The sequence below is a fragment of the Hippocampus zosterae genome, chromosome 3 (genome assembly GCF_025434085.1).
Source record: "Hippocampus zosterae strain Florida chromosome 3, ASM2543408v3, whole genome shotgun sequence".
NCBI lineage: Eukaryota > Metazoa > Chordata > Actinopteri > Syngnathiformes > Syngnathidae > Hippocampus > Hippocampus zosterae.
In genome coordinates this window covers 28,708,358-28,725,385 of record NC_067453.1, presented here as the reverse complement: position 1 = coordinate 28,725,385, position 17,028 = coordinate 28,708,358, and the positions used below count along the sequence as shown (strand labels likewise).

Below are 17,028 nucleotides of genomic sequence, written 5' to 3'. Positions count from 1 at the left end.
AGAAAGGGTGTAATCTTTTTTTTTCCAGTCTTTACAGTGCCGAATGCTTGTCAACACAACGCACAAATGGTCTCTAGCATCGGTAAATCAAAAGCAACTCTAGCGGAATATGAATGGAACAACAAAATCCACCATTTTGTATCCATCTCGTGGGGCAGCCATTTTGCCAATTCCTGTTGATATCGCAGTTGCACAGGTTTCAGATCATGACCAATCGCGCCCAAATGTTTTCTAAATGTGAGCTACGATTGGTTGTTACCTGAGACATGAGCAACTGTGAAGTCTTTTTCAGTCAACAGCGATTGGCAAAAATGGCCGCCCTTGTATTCTTTTGCGTTCGACTCAGCATGACTTACATTTGTTCTTGATTTTACTGCTGACTTTACTGCTTTCTACCGCCTTTATTACTGTCACGTTGTGCCCGAAGCGATAGAATGATCGCTCCGTGCACAACAAAATAAGGAAGTGGATCCCCGAAATGGCAGACACAAAAAGAGATCTTGTCAAATAACAAAAGGAGTCTTTAATAACGAACACAAAATAACCCGACAGGGAGAATAACAAAAAGCGCTGGTCAAAATAGGGACCAGGGATAAAATAAAAGGACAACAGAAAACGCTTGCGGAAAAAGATGGCAAGGAGGGTCAGATTAGAATAATGAATATAAGTTTCACTCGCAAGAGGAAACAACGACGCGTAAATACAGCACAAGGCTAAGAGGCAATAAATAAATGCAAGTAGGAATTGGGCGAGAGAAATTTTGGCACGGCGTGGAATTCTCCGGCAGTGAGTAGACTGCCAGAGCGTCCAAATAAAGGCTGCGCAATTACTCCCTAATGGGTGACAGGTGTGTAAACGGCGGGCAGAAAGCCCGCCCTCTGCTGGCAACCACGGGACGTGACATTACCGATTTGTCTTACTGTTTATTGTGTATGTTAAATCGCTCTATGTACAGTACTTTGTATGCAGCGATGGCTGTTTGAAAGTGCTCTAAAAATACTGTTGACTTGACTTGACTGAGATGGACAAATACAGATGGATTTTATAGCTTAACTCTTATTCAACTAACGTAATATGAATTAGAATTCAATGTTTTGACGAATGGTGTTGCATAGAAAACCTTTGGTTGACTTTCCCTTTAAGTCAATTCCTTATGTGCATTTCTTTACAAACTTTCAAGAGATGTGGCGATTCTTCAGTCTAGGCTTGTGACACACCCACTTAGAAATATATGTGCATCCACCAAAGAGGCGGGATTCAGTGAAGTCTGCGGGTGGTCCTGATTTTCAGATGGTGGAGTTTTCCTAAGACATGATAATTCCATCGAGAACCGTATTGACAATACGACACACTTTGTGTGTGCCGCTAATGTGCAAACTACTTTGAAGGAGCGTGTATTTTTGCATTCCTTTTTTAAAAAATCCAGTGCAAGCAAATGAATCAGAATGCCATGTTCAGAACAGAATGCTTGGCTGCTGGTGCAAATTGAAAGTTGACCAGGTTGCCAAGCAACCCCCCCCCCACAAAAACTAATGACTAATGACCCAATTTTATGATGACTATTGTTTGTGACCAGCACTTCAAGACCCATCAGCATGTGGAAATGCTCCTCTCATGCTCCTTTTTTTTTCACCGTTTAATATGATGCACTGTAATGTCAACATTCAGCCATTATTATGATGTCGTAGTGATATATATTTTGCTGTTGGGCAGTCAGAAAGCGTATATGGGACACGTGTGCACCATCCCCTCCTTCCCCATCCACACGTCAGCACGAATCTGCCGAGTGGGCCGGCGGTGGCTGTGAGCAGCTGTGAAATAACTCAAAACATGGAATATGTTGTTTGGCCTTTGAGAGGCGCTTAACCTTAATACAGCACCGGGAATGTGGAGGCCAAAAGATGCTTGAGTCGACGGGAGAATGCACACGCCGACAGATTTGTCAGAGTCACGCTCTGATGTAAAGGTTGCTCCACCCAGAGCGCATACATTTCACGAAGGTACGTAAGTGGCACACTTAACCCTCGTAGTGCACCGCTTGCGGTAAATGTAAAATGATGTCTTTGAATCAAAGGCAAAGGCATTCAGAAAAACACGAGAGTTGAAACTTATGGAGGGGTTCTAAAATGGCCTAAATTTCATGACGTCACCGGCTGATAATTCTCAGGCATTGCAGCAATAATAAAAAAACGTTCTGATACCTTAATCTTCACAATTTACATATTTTGCACCATAGAGACCCATTATAATTCATATTTTTGAATGCATCGTAAACCTAATGTGTATACATGCATTTCACGCGATTTTTACGTCAATCGCTTTGTTTTTCGCTTGGACAGACGTAAGCATGCCACAATGTTGGGTTGAGGTCGTTCCAATTGTGCAACTTTTAGGTGGCGCCAGAGGATCGCAAATGAGTTTGCCTTTTTGCTGGAGGCTTCAAACCAACGCATTTTACATGAACACGTCCAGTCGGTTAGTAGGGCTTGGTTGGGACCTCCAGACACAATTTTTTTTTCCCTTTTGCAAAAAATAAAGAATAAAAAATCCCAAAGAACTAATAAAAACGATATATGTATGGATAGCACAGATGCCTCTGAACATTTTGAGTGTTTGAAAAAAAAAAAAAAGAATGTTTTTATAACACAAAATACATCATTACAAAAATTGTAAAATGCGTAACTTAAGGCCTTTTTAATTTGGAGCACACAAGGGTTAAATCCATGGGAGAATCCGCAATGCCAAGAAGGTGCGCAGCAGAACGCCTTATGTACTTAAGTCAATGGAAGAATCTGCGCAGCGCAAAAAGGACGTAGCAGCATGTATTTTTGGACTTAAGCACACGGGATAATACGCAAACAGAGAGCAGTAAAGACGCACACATTTTTCACTTTCATTTGTGAGGTATTTCACATTGTAAGAATCTGGTTTCACGGTAGTTTAGCCTGCTTTAGTTAAATCTGACATGGACATCTTTTTGATGAGGGTATATTCCACAGGTTTTAGTGTTGCGATTTAAAATGATGATAGATTTCACGCCAGCCTCTTTCGGCACAAGCAGTTCCCACTCACAAGGTTTGTTACAGTCAATGTGCTGCTGAGTCAAAATACTGTAGAGGCAATAAACACTGAAGTACCAGGCATTTTATTTTTTCCTCAAGCGGGTGACACACAACTGTAGGAAACGCTGCAGGACACCGAGTAAGATTTAATGACTTGTATACTCTGATGCGTTCTTTGTGAGCCTAGTGCTATATGGGGAATCTTGTATGAGTCCTGTCATGCATACGATAATATGCCTCAGTGCTCCCGGCCCCCTTGTGAGTCCCTTGTGTGTGTGTCCATAGCTGCTCTACTTTGCAAGCTGACAGTTCTCAGGGAGGGAAGAGCAGAGCAGCTTGAATAGACGAGGAACAGACTGAGTGGCTCGGAGACAAAAGCATGACTGTGTGTGCGTTCGCATGTTCCTGCAGCATCGAGTCAGCCAGGCTGTCAGAGTGGAGCTGCTGCTTTCTAGGCCCACTGTAAAGTTTTTGCCCAAGGCCGCGCAAATACAGAAACATCTTCACACACACATTTTTGTCATGGTGGAGTGAATTTCGGAGCCAGACAAGTACTTTTCACACATTCACCCACATCACCATACCATACCATCCATTACTTGCATACATACATCAAAACAGCTGTCATGCTCCTGCTTGCCTCCTCTTTGATCAGTCACCCTGTGCCAGTAATTACCAACCAGCGTTCCGTAGAACACTAGTAAGCCAGTGGACATAAGATAAGATAAGATATCCTTTATTCGTCCCACACTGGGGAAATTTACAGCCTCCCGCAGCAAGAATGTAGGTAGAAATAAGAAAAAAGAAAGAGAAAAAAAACAACTGGCCTTCCTGACCAGTCGCTCCAGTCTCTTTCTGTCCCGGGCCGAGATGCTGCCTGACCAGCAGACAATGCCATAACGGATGGCCGAGGCCACCACCGAGTTATAGAACGTCTTAAGGAGTGACCCCTGAACCCCAAAAGACCTCAGTTTCCTGAGTAGGAAGAGTCGGCTCTGTCCTTTCCTAATCAGGGTGTCCGTGTTTGTAGACCAGTCCAGTTTGTCGTTCAGAAGAACACCAAGGTACTTGTAGGAGGTCACCCTCTCTATGTCCATACCCTGGATGTTCATCGGTGCTGGTGAGGACGTTTTCCTGCAGAAATCCACAACCAACTCCTTAGTTTTCCTAGGGTTGATCTGGAGGAGATTCTGCTGGCACCAGTCCACAAAGTCCTTTGTCAGTCCCCTGTACTCCCGATCGTCCCCTTCTCATCATCATCATACAGTAGGAAATGATTCCATCTCAATTAATTTGCCAGATTTATGTATTCATTTTTGTCCAGTCTATGCCAGCAACATACCGTGTCAAGCAGAAGGAACCAATGCTCTCCCATTCGCTGGCAGATGGTTACAATAAGCCTAGTTGAGGGGTTTCAAACGTTTCCTTAGCATGACAGTACAGTATGTTGTAACCCGCTATCAGCTCAACAGCCGTATGGTCCGTAAAATAGACAAAGTAAGTTTCAAAATAAACAGAGACCAGATCGTCGTTATTTCATGATTCATACTATTTTTTCAATTTCATTGTGACGTCATGTAAAATGGGTACCGCAGTTCAATAAAGGTTGGGACAACACGGATCCAGCCTTAAAACACATCTGTTTAGACATGCTTATTCACTCAAACCATAAATCCATTGTCTCTATTTTGTTTTATTTGATCTTATTGAGGTTGATGTTGTTTTTAGCATTGTATTTGTCTTTTTTAACTGCTTGTTGTAAGGTGTCCTTGAGTTCTTAGAAAGGCGCCCACAAATAAAATGTATTATTATTATTATTATTATTATTATCTATTATTATTATTATTATCAATGCAATAACATCATATGCATAATTGAGTCAGTCCTGGAAGAAAGATGAGCTGATGCAGGATTTCTAAAACTAATTATGCAAATAAGTATGCCGAAGCCTGCTGTCAGCTCAACAGCCAAATAGCAGTACGTGGTTATGTTTTGTTTTATTCGTGGAAGGAAAGATCGGGTTTTACTTTCATTTTTCCTAGCTGTGACTGAAAATGCTGATTTTCTAGTGAGAGAATGAGTTGTGTTGGATTTAAGGAAGTTTCTCCTCTCTCGCCACTTTGTATCCTTAAATTCATCCATCCATCCATCCATTTTCTGAGCCGCTTAATCCTCACTAGGGTCGCGGGGGTGCTGGAGCCTATCCCAGCCGTCTTCGGGCAGTAGGCGGGGGACACCCTGGATCAGTTGCCAGCCAATCACAGGGCACACAGAGACGAACAAACATCCACGCTCACATTCACACCTAGGGACAATTTAGAGCGTCCAATCAGCCTACCATGCATGTTTTTTGGAACGTGGGAGGAAACCGGAGCACCCGGAGAAAACCCACGCAGGCCCGGGGAGAACATGCAAACTCCACACAGGGAGGCCGGAGCTGGTATCGAACCCGGTACCTCTGCACTGTGAAGCCGACGTGCTAACCACTGGACTACCGGGCCGCCCTCCTTAAATTCAGTTTTCCATTAAAACATGTCACCTGTCTCCGGGTGGCATGGAAGCATGACTCGAAAACAATTCAGAGAAAAATGGCGCAAAGCCGAAAAAGTACAGATAAAGGTAAGGAAAATACAAACGGGAATCGATTGTGTCAAAAGGGCGAGAGAGAACGGAACAGTCCTGAAGTGGAAGAAAAGAAGACAAGTGGACAGAACATGACACACATCCTCCAGATGTAATGTCTTGGTGTACAGTCTTTTTTATTTCCAATACCCTGTCAGTGACAGTGGGTGGTGCCCTACTAAATTTTGAAACTAGCAGTCAGAGTTAAGAACTACCCGTTGGTAGTCTCGAACATAGGATTTCTTGTTATGCTTGACAAACTAAAGATTTGGAAATTCATGCGGTAGTGCCGGCTGAGCTGTGCTTTGTGCTATGTTTGGTTTGAACTTAATAACCTCTCTGCTTTTCCAAATTCAACAAAGCAACATCCTCCCGATGTTTCATGTGGGCTTACATATATTTGGCCGCGTTTGTGCTACGTGTATTTCTGAGTGTAGATTCTGCTAAGAAAAGCAGGGTGATAGCTCACTGGCGCTTCTAAGTTTAGACGGTGTAAGAGAAAAAAGATGAAATGATGAAGGGCTTCGAGAGATTTGTACAAATAAAGAGGTCAGAAATGGAACGAAAGAGAGCGAGCACACGATGGAAAACAGCTAAGAAAGAAAAGGTGGAAAATGGAAAGAACAGAAATATGACAAAATCTTACTGTAAAAGTTACCGGTAGTCTTTTTTCTGTGATGCTCAGCCTATGCTCGGAGTCTTGCGCTTGTTCCAGCTGACCTGGTGATAGACATTCATTCATTCATTCATCTTCCGAGCCGCTTGATCCTCACTAGGGTCGCGGGGGGTGCTGGAGCCTATCCCAGCCGTCTTCGGGCAGTAGGCGGGGGACACCCTGAATCGATTGCCAGCCAATCGCAGGGCACACAGAGACGAAAAACCATGCGCACTGACACCTAGGGACAATTTAGAGTGTTCAATCAGCCTGCCACGCATGTTTTTGGAATGTGGGAGGAAACCGGAGCACCCGGAGAAAACCCACGCAGGCCCGGGGAGAACATGCAAACTCCACACAGGGAGCCCGGAGCTGGAATCGAACCCGGTACCTCTGCACTGTGAAGCCGACGTGCTAACCACTGGTCTACCGGGCCGCCTTGATAGACATCTGAATAGAAATTATATTTGATTCTACATTTATCCTAACAGTGGACCATGTGACATAGCTAGGATACCCAGATAAAAGGCACTCATGCTAGTGACCACCACAGACACACGCAGAGATCATTCCCATAATTTCACCATCCATGCTAAAAGCCTTTTTCCCACAAAAATCCTCTCATCAAACTGGCATTATCAGTCAGGTACCACATTTGTCCTGCATGTCATTCCAAATGTGCAAAAAAAAAGTATAAGTATAAGGCCTAGTCCAGACTGCCAGCTGCAAGTTAGATTTTTAGCCTATTCGGATTAATTCAGGATGGTTCTTTTGTCGCCTGAACAGTCACAAAGCGCATGAGATGCTATTTTTGCAAGACTGATTGAAACACAATCATCAGTTTTGACTGTCTGGGATGTCACTCTACATGACGAAAGACCCGGTGTGCCGGAGCAGAGCGCGGCGATTGAATTGCGGCGTGGCAAAAAAATAAAAATAAATTAAAAAATCGAGCACATTGAAGAAATAGAAAACAGCAGGAGGGCCTGGACGGAGGAGTAACACCATTGGCTTATCGATCTGTCCATGAAAGTAATTTGTGTGTTGCCGCTGTGGCAATTGTATGATGTTGAACACTACACCTGCTGTACGGGCCAAATAAATGAGTCGAAAGCAACTACTCGCAAATAGGAAATCTTACCTGCAACGCTTAGCATTGCAAAAACACGCTTCTCCTTTTTTCATAATCTACATTTCAGATGAGAACAATCAAATTTTTTTTGAACCACACCGCCGTGGTGATATTTGCTATCATCGAGTGTATTTTTAACCATCCGCTCATAATACCACAGAATGTGGAGCTTCACATCCACTGGTTCCTTCCTCTGTGGGTGGGTGTGGTTGCAGGACACCCTGGGAGTGTGCTGATGGAAACCCCAAAGCCTGGACCACACACACACACACACACACACACACACACACACACACACACGCGCCTTCATTTGACACGTGTGTCAATGCATCTGCAGGGCAGGCCATGGGAGGGCTGAAGAACAATTAAATATTTAATCTCTTTGAGCATTTCGCATTTTGTTCCGGAGAAGGAGGGAGTCTGGGAGGCCACTAAAGACAAAGGGAAAAGTATTTGTGCCTCAGTATCTAGTACTGCTACACAAATACAAACAAACAGTTCAGAACCATGCGGAAATGAACCTAATTTTGCAAACATTGTTTTTATATCATGGGAATCAACGTGTAGATGAAATGATGGCAATGATGATCATGGTGAAGGAGAGGGAGAGTGCTGCAGAATATATGGGAAGGGCACAAGAGAGAGCGAAACACAGACAAGATTGCATTCTTGGGAGATGAGGATGTCACCATGGCAACTGCATCTGAGAGTCACGTGATGCGGGGGAGTGGGCGAGTGAGGGAAAAGGATAGTTGCATGAGTGAAAAAAAGAGGTGGAGTGTGAGGGTGGGGCGTGACAGCAGACGGCAGAGGAAGGGGATGCATTTGAGAAATTATGGAGGGGGGGGAAATTGTACATTTGTATTTTTTTTTTTTTTTTTGCCGGCAATATGAATACAGCCAGAATTCAAGGTGAGATGACAAGAGGCAAGAGAAATGAATGAGATGATTGAAAGAGCAAAGCCTTGCCCAAAAATAGAAAGAGGGGGAAGAGATCGGGGGAGCAGACCGTTGGAGGACTCCCGGCAGGTTTTTTTATTTTTTATTTTTTTTGGGGGGGGGGGGGTTCTCTCATAGGTACCTTACACATACACATGCGAGATAAAATAACCTACAGTAACAAAAACATGAAGTTTTGTGTACAATATTTGTTGGTTTTAGGGTTTATAGTGGTTAACTTTTTTTTGTATTTGCGTGCTCCCAATGTTCAAAAGTGTTGTTATACAAATGCTTTTCATGTTGTGCCCTCACCATCCTTTCGTAAAAGAAACATTATATAAAAACCAACAGCTGCAATTAACCCGGAAAATTCCTCGTAATTAACTGACAGATGTTTTGTTGTTTTTCTCAATGGCCAATTTTCTTTAAAATTGCAACAAAAAAAAAAACAATGTTTTGGGACACCCTTCATGGTCAATACTCCAATCGGCGAAGCACCTTATAATCATATTATAAAATAATTGCATTGTTTTAAAGCTTTCACAGGCCATGTAGAATAATGTTACGCGTGGCATTCAGCCCACTGACCTTCAGTGTGACATGTATATACATGATATAGTGGTGGAACATAAATAGGGGTGTTCACACGGCAAGATTTGGTCCGGTGCTACGCCGGGTGCTGCCCCAGTAGAGCGTTCACACGTGCAAATTAGCTCCGGCGTAGCCCCTAAATAGAGCTTACACTGGACCAGATTTGATCCATCTCAGGGAGGTGGTTTAAAAAATTTGCTCCGGAGCAAATGCTCGTTTGCGAAGCAGCACCGATGTAAATTTGCACGTGTGAACGCAACTGGGTTAAATTTGCTCCGGAGCAAATGCTTGTGAAGAGTTTACGTACGGCGGGAATGCGTTGTTTTCGCACTCTGTCGGACTTCCGTCATGTGTTTGTTTAATAATGACGACACAAGACTTGGCTGGTAACATCTTTCCTTTTGTAGGAGACTGGACTGTCTCGGAGTTGTTTGTGCAGTTTGTTCCTTTGTTGTGTGTTCACAACCCCCCGGGCCCCATATAATTTTTTTTGTGATTTCCTCTCTTGATTTTCTGTTTGAGTTGTGTATACGTTTTAAAAAGAACCAACACGACAGCTCATTTGTTTTCTGTCATTTTGCTCCGCTGCAGAAACTGCCGTGTGAATGCAAGTGGAGCTGCACCGACGCTGTGCCTGTGCTACCACGCTCAGCGGCTTTGTACGTGTGAACGCTCCACACAATTTGCTGCGGTGCAAAATATATCGCAACAAAATACATCGGTGCAGCGCCGGAGCAAATGTGTGCCGTGTGAACACCCCTAATGTGTGAAATGTTTATCCAGAACAAATCATATTCTGTGTCTGCTTGGACTCAAGTGAATCCAAAAACTAAAATACAGTGCAACATGAAATTCCACTGCGACCAGAGCAGGATGAATCCTACATTTGTCCGACTGTGAGGCCGCTTTCGGATGAAAGAACTCCGGTAGTCAAGACTGAGGAACATACTTTTGTATATTTTTGTAAAGATGCTTTCTTAAGATTTATCATGTCAATGTAGATAATTACTGGTACAGCATGGCAAACGAGTGGTTTGCACGTCTGCCACAAAATTCTGAGGTTTATGGTTTCAGTTTGGGCCTTTTTGTGTGGTGTATTTTTGTGTGGTGTTTACATGTTCTTCTGGTTTTCTGTGATTTTTCACCACGTGCTGCAGCTTCCCCAAAAATATGCATTTAGGAAAATGATATAGTTATTTTTTCTGCTTTGCGTTTGGCATAGTTGGATGCTTTTTGCTCTGCTGCTGCTTCCCCCACCCCCTTACTCCTCTACTTGTGACTCGGTCGAATGTGCTGTCTTCTGTCTCGGTGTAGCCTCCGGTCGTATTTTTTCTTTTGAAAAACAAACCATGGAATTAGTCAACGGGATTCTCAGCACTATGGATAAAACATTTTTCGATTAAAAGAGCAGGCGGTGGGAAGACTTCTTGCCCTTCTGGGTGGAGTTTGGTTTGCCTGACAATACTGTCCGTTGTGGATGTAGAAGACGGCTTCGTTTTTGGCCTTCTGATAACAGGTATCCTGCTGTTTGTGATCTATCGCAAAATTCAGCCAGCGGGAGTAGCTTCATTGGAAGGAATTGAAATTGTGGACAGCATGTTCCCAAAACAACTGTTATCTGGACTTTCCCTTGGATGGAAAAATACGCTCAGACGCAAGAATTCCGATCAGCCCCCTTACGACTCCTGAGCCCGAGACTGAAAAAGCTTGGCCCTTACAGCCATTGGTGCTCAACACGCGTACACAAGCAAATGACAAAAACACATTCCATCTAATGTCTAATGTTTTTCTCCTCTTCCCTGTTGTTTTCTTTTGACACCTAAAACATCGGGGTGCTTATCAGTGAACTGGCAAGCTTCGCGTTCTGTTCTCTTCCCTCTGATCATCACCATCACATATACACACACAATGCACTCACATTCACATTACTGACCCTGTTCAATATGATCTGTTAAGATGGTACCCTTTGTCTGCTTAGTGCTTCTAAGTGTGTCTGTGGCCCTCTGCCCAGTACTTTAAAGTGTACAAATAGAAAACGGACTAGGTTTCACTTTGCACCGAACCTCATTCTCACACTTCCAGATGCACACACGCAGTCTCTCTCCATATCAGGCACTGTGTGGCTGTGAAGAGAGTGTTGAGAGCATCAATCACCGGCAGGAAGCTGAAGCTCAGCTTTAACCCACACTGAAAAAAAAAAACCTGTTTAAATCAAATCCATTCCAGTGAGATGGTTGCCGAAGCGGAAGCAACTACTGCATAAGCTTTACGGAATATCGAAGTAGGGCATGCTCATGGTGTCGTGGTGCCTCGGCAGCTGAAAGGGGAGAGAACGTAGATTTGGTTCAAGGCGGGGAGATTGAACTTACTCATGCTCCATTTTGTGCTGACATTCGACCTTTTTTTTTTTTGATTTGATGATTTTTTTTTGATGATGGCGCCCCCTGAGTGGCTGCCTCTCCAGCAGCTCATATCTTATCTTATCTTATCTTATCTTATCATGTTAGTATCGTTGGAAGAAGTGTGCAAATGACACTCCCCTCCAAAAGAATTTGAACTATTTGAAATGGAATGAAAATGATCACCTGTATATAAGATCTGTACGTGTGTGTGCTTTTCTTAAATTCCTGCATGTATGTCACTTTTTGTTCATTTAACCCTCGTAGTGCACCGCTTGCGATAAATGTAAAATGATGTCTTTGAATCAAAGGCAAAGGCATTCAGAAAAACACGAGAGAGCTGAAACTTATGGAGGGGTTCTAAAATGGCCTAAATTTCATGACGTCACCGGCTGATAATTCTCAGGCATTGCAGCAATAATAAAAACATGTTTTGCTTCCTTAATCTTCACAATTTACATATTTTGCACCATAGAGACCCATTATAATTCATATTTTTGAATGCATCGTAAACCTAATGTGTAAACATGCATTTCACGCGATTTTTACGTCAATCGCTTTGTTTTCGCTTGGACAGACGTATGCATGCCACATTGTTGGGTTGAGGTCATTCCAATTTTGCAACTTTAGGTGGCGTCAGAGGATCGCAAATGAGTTTGCCTTTTTGCAGGAGGCTTCTAACCAATGCATTTTACATGAACACGTCCGGTCGGGATTGTTAGTAGGGCTTGGTTGGGACCTCCAGACACAATTTTTTTTTCCCTTTTGCAAAAAATAAAGAATAAAAAATCCCAAAGAACTAATAAAAACTATATATGTATGGATAGCACAGATGCCTCTGAACATTTTGAGTGTTTGAAAAAAAAATAGAATGTTTTTATAACACAAAATACTTCATTACAAAAATTGTAAAATGTGTAACTTAAGTCCTTTTTAATTTGGAGCACACAAGGGTTAAATGCAGTAAATGGAGATATGTACTTGTGTAACATTTATGTTTGGTGTTATGCCGTGAGATTTTTGTAATGTTAAAGTAAGTGACTGGGCTGAAGAATTGGAAAGGGGCAGGTTGGAAAAAAAGTACATGATCAGAAAAGGTTTTGTGGACTAATGACAAAGATTGGCCTTTCAGTAAAGTGAGGAAAAGGCTCATGTGGCTTGTGGGAGGAGAAGCCCAACCATAGAAGCCCATCTGTGAAACAACGTGGAGCAAATACCATGACTTGAGGCCATCTGACTTCTCGGGGAAGATGCTCAATAATCTTGATTTATGTAATCATAAAAGTCAAATTCAATTTAAATTCAATACACGGCATTAAAATGAACTCAGAGATGCAAAAAAAACCATTTTGTCTGCCAATACAAAGAAAAATGCCACCAAACTGAAAGGAGAGCTTTTAGCAAGCAGAAACAGCATGAACTGAGACACACTACCAAAAGAACAAATGGGATGTTCTTCTTCCTGCTCCTTTGCCAACAGCATATCAGTCCACCCCAAAAGGCCACAACGTGTTTTCAATCTTCACTTCTAAAGAGGAGTATTGTAATATGTTTTCCCTTATTGCCACAGTGAAAGCAGATCTCCTACTTTTATTATTAGTGGACCAGCCTGGACCCATTCCAAAATGCAATGGCACATCTTCAACTGAGTTGTGTGCATTGTCTGATCAAACAATGTTTGCGTTAAGATTTTATGTTACGATGCAGATGAGTTTTGCTCATGTTTTGCATCTACATTCATTAGTTTGGTTTCTTTGGCTTCTGCCCATGTCGCTGTCTTGATTTGGGACTCAACGGTGAAAAACACATTACCACAATAATTTTTCCTCACTGTTATTTGGGATGTCGGTTTAGATTAATTGCTTCCGCCCTTCTGCAGAACTAACAATACTTCTGATTGTTTGTTGAACAAGGCAAATGTAGAGAGGCTGCAGTGAATGCGAGAGGAACAATGAAGATGGTGATGATGATAACAGTGATTGTCTATTCAATGTCCAAGTGTGTAAAGTACAAACTAGTGAATTAGTTCCTCAACACACAGTGCTCATACTTTGGGATGATAAAAAGTCACATTTTGCTTATATCCTTCCAGCAGTGGAGATCTTCAAACAAAATTCCATGAAAGATAAAAAAACAAATAGAATTACAGAGAACTACAATTATGAGAACTGCAATCCTCATAAGCTTATCTGTGATTCTAGTGAGGATATGTGATCTCCAAAACGGACGCGTGGCAAATATGTGGCAGAAGTGGATCAAAAAGGACTGATGTGTAGTTGCATAAAACAAGAGCATAGTTAACTGAGAGAGGTGCAGACTGAAGTGGTGATTGAAATGCCATATATCAAGACCTGTGAGTAATGGGACAAAAGCAGAAAGATGAAGGGGCTTTCAAAACAAAAAAAATGAAAGCACAATGTGATACATGGAGAAGACAAGAAAATAGAGGATGACTTTATGACAGGTGGAGGTGAGTTGGACATTGGGAGTGTTTTTTTTAAACAAGTTTTTAGTAACCTTTGTCTCACATCAAAGGCATATTTCAACTTTAGAAATTAGAGAGGACGCGAAGGGAAAAAAAAGAGCCAGACGGCTTGTTCGTTTTTGTTGTGACCACGTCAAAGGTTGACAGCAATTTCACAAAGCCATAGTAAACCTCATAGCACACGGTACACCACATATTGTTGAACTTGCTAACAGAACTTTGGACCTCACTCATCACTCGGCTATATTTGTACTCAGATTTTTTTATATTTGCTGGCTGGCCTGGTCCGTATTCCCTGGTAATTGCAAGGGTCCACTTTACCTTTAAACAGAACAGAGGGCCTTGGCAATCCCACGTGCCACGAGAGATCCTTAGATTTTCCATGGGACGCAATCCAGATTCACTCCATTTGTGTAAAAAAATGTAATCTTTACAAACAAATGGCATACAAACATGTTGGCAAAGGAGCAGGAAGAAGAACATCCCATTTGTTCTTTTGGTAGTGTGTCTCGGTCCATTCTGTTTCTGCATGATAAAAGCTCTCCTTTCAGTTTGGTGGCATTTTTCTTTGTATTGGCAGACAAAATGTTTTGTTTTTTTTTCATCTCTGAGTTCATTTTAATGCCGTGTATTGAATTTGAATTGAATTTGACTTTGATGATTACATAAATCAAGATTATTGAGCATCTTCCCTCTTCCTTCTCATCACTCTATTCCAGTTACATACAGGATAGTGACGGGCAAAATGACTCAATGCTCTTATAATAGATGGCAGAAGTTACAATGAACTGGTGTTTCCAATAAGGTCACAACTTCCCCACATGTACTGTATATCAGCTGTGTGTTCAATCCAACAGGCCTGTTGCTATTTCAGTATGAATACTTTTCAGTAGTTCATACTTTTGTGACATTTCTGTTTAGGTCGGCTCATTTCTCCATCTCCCCAACCGTTTGACACCACTTGTTTGTTACGGTCATGGGTAAGCAGGATCCCAGCCCTGCTGACTAAGTTGGGACGTTGGGCAAGATCGGTTATCAGGGGACATACAGAACTGACTAGATAAACAACCCTATCATACTCACATTGTCATCGGTTGGCAATATACAACTTTGAAATTCAAGATGCATGTCTTTGGAATGAGAAAATGGTTGCTCATTTTCAATACTCGACATTCACACTCATTCTAATCACCATAGTTGATCTTCTCTGTCAAAGATATCGGACGTCTGTTTTAGACCACTTAATACATTTTGATGAAATTGATGTTTATTAATGCTGGAGCACTTTGAGAGACTTTTACATGACATTATTTTCCCCTCTTTTGTCTCCTTTTAGGCGGATGCCAAGATGGTGTGTGATGTAGTTAGTCGTATGGAGGACACAGAGCCTTACTCCAGCGAACTGCTCTCCTCCATGATGCGTCTCTGGTCTGACTCGGGTATCCAGGAATGTTTCAGCCGGGCTCGGGAGTACCAGCTCAACGACTCAGCGCAGTAGTACGTCTGTGTGTGTGTGTGTGTAAAAAGTGGTCCCCACAAAACACATAAACCGGTCTGTGTGTGTGCGTGCGTGTCTGTGTGTGTGTGTGTGTGCGTGCGTGTGTGAGTAAAAGGTGGTCCCCACAAAACACATAAACCGGTCTGTGTGTGCGTGCGTGTCTGTGTGTGTGTGTGTGTGACTATACGTGCACGCCCTTGAATGCTTATTTGTATTCCAGCGTTTTCCTTGCACAATCTGCTGCTGCAAAGCTCCTCTTGGCGGCTATTTGACGTTTTCAAATATCAGAATTTTTTCATTCACCCGTATTCTCCATCTCACAGAATGAGTTTTTCTTCTTGGCCAAGTTAAAGCCTTGAAAAAGGAGATTCATGGCCCGCCTCTGTCAATAGGAGATACAGGGTTGTTCCTGGCTCCAATTGAGGCAGAGGTGGTGCCTTCCTGACCATGCGCCATGACATGCACGTATTCTGTAATTTCAACTGACCCTTTTTCTTTTACAAGAAACATACTTTAAATGTGACTATTAAAATGTTGAAGCGTTTGTTTATTAAAACTTGCATAATAAAGGCCTCTTCTCAGAATCCACAAACTGTTGGTTAGGGATTCACAAAGTGCATTCGCCCAGTAATGCAAGCTGAAAAAGTGCATTTAATAAAAAAAAGTCAAGAGATTAAACGCAGAAGTAAGCACGGCAGTTCATGACTTGACGCGATCCAGCAAAGCTAACAGGGCTAACGTCACTCGGCCATAAATCAGAAGTGAGGCTCGTGTCCTTATTTTTTTTCTGTCAGGGTATGCAGAAGCATGACAACTCCTGTTTTAGAAGATAACCGCAGCGCAGAAGTCTAAATTATATGTGGCAAGTGGTTTAGTAGCCTCCAAAAGTCGTTGATGCTACAAGATTAATTACTAAGCATCCAAAACGTCACTGGTGAAATCAGATCGCAGTGTTTGAGCCCTTGGCTCCTCTGACAAAAGGTTTGTATTTTTCCTTTCTTGACAGCACAGCTGTCTCCCTTGGCTGTCAGATTTTTTTTAATGTTATTAGATTTATTGACGTCATTCCGTTCCGATATTTATCGTGCATTCCAAGTTTGCGGTGTGTTGTAGGGTGGCACATAGAGGTGTACCGGAGCTCAGAGAACGAGGACATGAACCATTGCTTCAGATATTTCCTGTGCAGCGCTGTTGATAGAGCGCCTCCGTAGTGGTCAAACACTGCAACTGCAGTTAAAATACAAAGTTGCCGTAGAGGGACATCAATCCTTCGCTCAGCACAGCTGAAGCTTTACTCTCTGTTGAGCAATATCAATCAGTCTGGCTGGGGACAGCACAAAATTAGCTGGAGGCGGCTCCCACGCAATTTTGAACGCAGAAAAAACCCTGAAATAGGTTGTAGCTCAGTCTTTATTTTTTCTGCGACATTTTTTTTTTCATTTGGGGCCTAACTTAGGCCTTATCTCTTCTTTTTCCACCTGCGCAACTAGACCAGGCTGGGGTAAGAGTTTGTCAGTGAAGAAAGACAGTACCGGTATTTCATTGATACTGTAGGTCTTGTTTTTACTCGTCCCTCTTTGTCTGGGGCAATGTAGGTTGTCTGCAACCTTAGGTCAGAGAGGTCATGTCCACGAGTTCATCCTTT

At 42.5% G+C, this 17,028-nt stretch overlaps 1 protein-coding gene across 3 annotated transcripts in view; it reads left to right on the top strand.

Annotated features, from left to right (window-relative positions):
* The window catches only part of gnao1a (guanine nucleotide binding protein (G protein), alpha activating activity polypeptide O, a), an 87,368-nt gene that overhangs the window by 39,996 nt on the left and 30,344 nt on the right, over positions 1 to 17,028 (top strand). For all 3 annotated transcript variants that reach the window (XM_052062165.1, XM_052062163.1, XM_052062164.1), the window contains exon 4: positions 15,222 to 15,382. In XM_052062165.1, the coding sequence (XP_051918125.1) occupies positions 15,222 to 15,382 (161 nt within the window). The remainder of the gene's footprint in view (positions 1 to 15,221; positions 15,383 to 17,028) is intronic.